Source organism: Carlito syrichta, unplaced genomic scaffold, assembly GCF_000164805.1.
Source record: "Carlito syrichta isolate Samal-C Ts95f unplaced genomic scaffold, Tarsius_syrichta-2.0.1 Scaffold305265, whole genome shotgun sequence".
Classification (NCBI taxonomy): Eukaryota; Metazoa; Chordata; class Mammalia; order Primates; family Tarsiidae; genus Carlito; species Carlito syrichta.
The window spans coordinates 181,192-187,191 of NW_007249361.1; the positions used below are offsets into that span (position 1 = coordinate 181,192).

Here is a 6,000-nt window from a genome sequence, read left to right on the forward strand (position 1 = left end):
TTCCAGGTAGAGGGGGAGAGCTCAGGACTCCCTGCAACCTGGGGTGTGGTCTAGTGCCCTTCAGGGACAACCTAATCATAATGATCTTGTTCAATTACTGGCTCATTTTTCCCCTTCTTAAGCCAACATGCATCAGTCAGAGCATTCAACTGATGCCCTTTCAAACATTCACAGGGAGAATCTGACCCAATAAATATTAAATTTGTTGCAATGATCAATGCAGAGTGGGATGAAGGCCCGGGAAACTCGGTTATCCTTATCTGTGTCTTGATCCAAGGAAAAAAATATAAATTTTGCCAAAGCATTTTTTTCTTGTGAAATAAACCTTGCAGGAAAGCAAGAGTCATCTCTGTAGGCCCAGTGATATGTTGAATAAAAGTACTTTGCCCTTCTTTCGATAACAGTTGCTTTAGTAGTGGGTATGGAAAATAGCTACTGATATGAAGCTCCTTCTCTGCCTTGACCATGGCAAGTGGCGTGAAAGAAAGCTCAGATCAGGAGTTGGTAAGGAAGGATTGCAGGACCTCATGGCCAGCATCTGTGGAACGCTTACCCACCACTTATGTTCTCTGTGACTTCCTTTTGATCTGCCTTAGGAATTTTTGCCTGTCACGTCACCTTGAAATTGCACAGCACTTCAGGTTTTTTAATGTGAATATTAAATGGCACAGAGCATATGCTAACTCTCTAGCATAGCACAGTAAGAGGAGAGGAGAGACTTAAGGCCCTTTTGAAATCCTGATATGTGGCATGTGCGTATGTTGGTTTGACTAGTCAAATGTGGTCTGAAGCATAGTCATCTCTTAATAGCTTTCAGGAGAAATCATTTCTCCATTAGAGAGTCTTCAAGTACATATCTGGCTATTTTTACAAACCCTACCAGTCCACCCCAGGTTTTCTAAAAGAATCACATAAACAACCACACATGTATATAATAGTTTTTGTATTGCTAGTATACCTAAGGAATATTCCCTTGTTTCAGTAAATGAAGAAACAATATTATCCCCATTTCATTTACAGAGAAGCTGTAACTATCCTTTGGAATTAGAATCATTTCCAAAACAAAAGGTCCTAAAATAATTTTTGAGCAATTCTGGGAAAGGCGATGAAGGGGGTATTGGACAGGGAAGAAAAACATTAGCTTAATTTGAAGAGACAGCGGTGGTTTGTTGCTGGTCATGTACAACCCACAAAGCCCTCTAGCTTTGAGATCAGATATGGCACATTATATCATGACAAAAGTCATCTTAGGATCATGTTTATTACTCTGTGGGTCTACTGGTAGCTTTCCGTTGACATTCATATAATTATAAAATAAACTCAAACTTCTCTAGAATGACTCGATAGCAGAATGAGTTTGGGACAGCAAATAAAATAAGCCTACATATTTCCCTCTGTGTTTAGGGACCTGAGATGAATTACTTCCCTATTTTCCTTGGATGGGATGATTGCTATAAAATTTGCTTCACTTATACTTCGAAGATATTTTAGTCTGCTATTCATTTTCCTTTCAAAATCTTGGCAATGATATTCTAATTATATAGCTGATACATGCATATTGTGGAAAATAAGGAAATAATAAAAATTAGAATATCCTTAATACTACCACCAGAAATGATCACTGTTCAGATTACATAGATTTATACATAGATTTTTACAAAACTTGAATATACTTTACAGAGTTTTGAATTCTGCTAGTTAATTTAACACTATGTTTTAACTTTAGTCTGATACCATATTTTTAAAATTTTAATGGCTATATATGGTTCTGTTGTCTTTTTCTTCTTTAAAGTAAAACTATTCATTCAGTTGACATTCTGGTATTCTCTCATCCTTATTTTTTCTTTTTGCATTGATCATTTTTGTATATTAAATCTTCATTTGCATATCTTAGTATTTCCTTAAGACATATTTACAACTAATTTCTATAAATTGAGCACCAGTGTATATTTCTACCAACTGTATGACAAGTATAGTTTAATTTTATTAAATATTTTACTTTTTATAGGAAAGCTATAACTCATTATTTTAATTTGCAGTTCTTCAATTACTAATAGAGTTAATATATTTAGTGCTTATAAATATTTATATTTTTCTTTTCTCAAATTGTATTGTTCTTTGTTATATTTCTATTGGAAAGTTAATATATTCCTTATTTATATTAAGAAGCATTTTTGTATATAGTAAAAACATTTTACATGTTAAAATATTTATCTGGTTAACCATTTGCCTTTTAATTTATTTATAATGTTTTTGAAATATAGAAGTGGCTGAATTTTTGTGGTGAAATCCATTTTTTTCTTTTGTGGGTTTTCCTTTGAATGATCTCACTTATTCAGAAATTAGATAATTTTGTATCCATGTTATCTTTCAGTTTTTGATTATTTTATATTTATCACTTTAATATAGCTAAAACTTATTTTTATTTATGACACAAGAAAAGAATATAACTTGATTTTCCTCATAGCACTATATATATGTATGTGGGTAAATACAGGATATGTTTCTGTGTAGGAGTGTGTGCACATATGTGATTTATATGATGTCTTCTAAGTAATATGTTAAAGGTATACTTGACAGCTGTCAGATTATGTTATACACTTGTTTATGTTGATTTGCTTACAGATTTTTTTCCTCTAAGAACAAAATTGTTTTAAAGATCACAGATTTCCTCTTTGTTTTAACATCAGTAGGAAAACCCCTTCTTTCCACTAATGATATTTTGTAAACTGTATTAATTAGGTTTGCCGGAACCCAACAGAGACCACATCTTCCAAGGCCTGACACAGGACCAGGGCTTCTATACGTCCAAAGACTTTTTGCCACTTGTAGCCAAAGCCAGTAAAGCAGGTATACACATTATCTTCTATTTTCCATGTTTTCTGTTCTTTCTTATGTACTATACATTTATGTTAAATTCAAGCTTCAACATTGTTCAGATCTCAAATTGATCTCTGAATATTACCAATTTAAAGTAAAAAAATAACCTGATATAACAGTTAGCCAGAATCATCATTTGTCCATTCTTCCAATAAAGCGTCATCATAAAGATTTTTCACTGTATTATATAAAGGTCTCAAATGTGTCTTGAAAAACTGCTTCAAAGTAAGGGAGTCCTTAACAAACATTGGAGGATGTTTTTAAAATAAATAGCAAGACCTTCAGTTTGGGTACTGTTTTAGAATAGAATGAATCATCACATATCTTACATGATTTGTGTCCATGCAAGCAGATAAATTGCATGTCTCTTCTTGAATGTTAATTTTATGAGGTTAAAGTAAAAGACTTTGATAGACACCCTACCACTTTCTACATCCTAAGAAGAAAGGCTGAAGTCAATGCAGCACCATGCTTTGGCTAGACCACAGTCATTGTTTTAGTGATGAAGAGGTTGGAATATTCTCTCCATAATATTCCAGATCATCTAAACACTTGAAGTATATATTTTTATAAAGGTCTGAGCTACAGCTATAGCGCCATCTAATTATGTACAAAAGTGATATGGACTTACATTTTTCTCCCAAAATGTATAAAGGTAAGATACTTTCCATATTCAACTATTCTACAGAAGTTTACAGCTAAAGACACATACCATCTCTGCCTGTATTCTCCAGGAGAACTAGGCGCTTGTGTCGCTGCCATGCTTTCTGAGGAAGGTCATAGTGCACCCAGCATATATTTGAAAATCACAGTGTTGACTGTGTAATCCCAAATACAAAGTCTTCTGAGCAAAATGATTACACTTATTGAGATTGTAGGTCTATTCTATTCTTGGTGTCATTTCAAAAAATTATAGTAATTTATCTTATCAACAGTTTTATTTAATCTGATAATACAGTGCTACCTAACACATAGAGAACACTGGCATTTTACTTTCTTACAAAGATCTTCATATTGTCACAAAATATTCATATAGATGCCCTTGAGAACTGGACACTTAGAAAGCCGTATTTCTTTGCCCAATTTTTTTTTTAAAGAAAAGCAGTCAAAGGGGAAAAGTTTTATTTTAACTATTAAAAGAAAATAGTTTTCAGAAATTCTTCAGTTACATAAAGGGCACTAATTCAGCATGTTAATATTCAGAGTGTATAAAATGTGGTCAATTACAGAGCTATATGTTAGACAATATATAAGATAACATAAAAACAAATTATTTTAGTGAAATGCTGCAAATTATTAACCCAGGTCATAAAGGTCACTTTTTTTTTCTAGCAAGCAGAAATTTAATTGTGCTGAGTTAAAGACACATATCACGACTTTGACAAAGAGAGTTTTAATTGATTGATTCTGGTTGATTATGACCTAAACTCTTCGAAATGTGCTGTAGCAATCCTTCTAGAGGGAAAAAAGGAAGCTAAAGGTACTGACTATGAAATTACATTATGAGCATATTTTAAAAATGGGAATAAAACTGTCTTTCAATGAAGCAGAATAATTTGATAGTGACACTTCATCCTGGAAAACTGCAAGATGCAATTTTACACTGCTTTGAGTCCAAGTATCTTTTGAGCTGTCATGCAGAAATCGCTTCTCTACTTGAAAATGGGGTTTTCCTTTCATCATTCAGGAATGTGCGCCTGTCACTCTCCATTGCCATCCATACGGGGAGCTGTGATTGTACTCGGAGCTGGAGACACTGCCTTTGACTGCGCTACGTCCGCCCTGCGCTGTGGCGCTCGCCGCGTGTTCGTCGTCTTCAGAAAAGGCTTTGTTAATATAAGAGCTGTCCCTGAGGAGGTAAGATGGAACCCTCAGGAAATGTGGAGTTGTAATCCAACTGACTTTAGGAGATGCTGCTGTCAATGTTCACACCATCCGAGTGTTCTTGAAGTTGTCCAAAGCAAATTTCAAAATTTCTGGACTACATGGAATTGTTTTGTTTTCATTCAGACATTCCAAGTAAAAAAAAATTATAATACTGATTTGGATAAAGTTAGAAATTTATTTTTGTCCACATGCAAGTACTTCTTCTTGTCAGTGTTAGTATCTTTGAAGTGCATTCTGTTTAACTAGGAGCAGTGGAATGTGCTACGCATTCCATATCCTGTAAAACAGATACTCTTCACAAAATACATGGGCATTAGAAAAATGTGGCAACTAGAGACCTTTGGGATTTTCTATAAGCCAAGTTTTAAAACATTCAAAGATGTATTCCTTGGTCATACTTACAGTCGTTTCGTTCTTCTGTGAAGCAAATAGAATTAAGGGTTACAGTGTTGTTGATTCTTTTTAAAAAGAACTCTAATGTAAGCACTATGCAGAATTAATAGTTAACTTACTAAAATGACAAATTTAAAAGTATTTCATTCTTACAGGAGATTGGTGACCAATCTTGGTCAAGGCATCTGCTGGTTACCTATACCACTGACTTCTCAAACTTTAATGTTATTAGAGAAAGATAATGCCTTATAAAGGTTATTAGTTTTGATACCAAGATCCATATGTATCTGTAGAAAGATAAACTGCTCATTTTATTCAAATTGGTATTATGAATTTTGCTTATTTTAGAATGTGTGAACATGTGTGGAGTCTGTATACCAGGCAAGAATTTTAACTGTAGTCAATAGGCAATTTGTCACATGTAGATTAACCATAGTACAAATTTATCTTATCAAGATATCAGAGTCACCATTGGTTTATGGTTGAGTTTTGAATGTTGCTTTTATTCTCTGGGCTTTTCTCCATCTAATCTACCTTTTAGACTTTTTCTAAAATCAAAGGTGGTCCTAAAATCACAATTGTTTTTCTTTTCCCCCTGGAATGATTCTTAGGCATTAATACTATCATGTCATTTTTACAAATAAAAAAGAAGCAACCCTAGTGGAATTAAGTGACTTGCTAATCTTTTTTTTTTTTTTTTGAGTTGTAGTCTCACTCTGTCACCCAGACTCGAGTGCAGTGGCCGCTCCTGGCCACTGCAGTCCTGACCTGCTGGGTTCTGGCGATCCTTCTGCCTCAGCCTTTCAAGTAACTGGAACTACAGGCGCGTGCTACCACACC

The 6,000-nt window shown here is 34.1% G+C and overlaps 1 protein-coding gene across 1 annotated transcript in view; it reads left to right on the top strand.

Moving 5' to 3' along the window:
* LOC103263796 (dihydropyrimidine dehydrogenase [NADP(+)]) overlaps positions 1–6,000 on the top strand; it is a 405,431-nt gene that overhangs the window by 134,532 nt on the left and 264,899 nt on the right. The window contains 2 exon segments of the mRNA XM_021714144.1: positions 2,743–2,850; positions 4,568–4,737. Of these exon segments, the coding sequence (XP_021569819.1) occupies positions 2,743–2,850; positions 4,568–4,737 (278 nt within the window).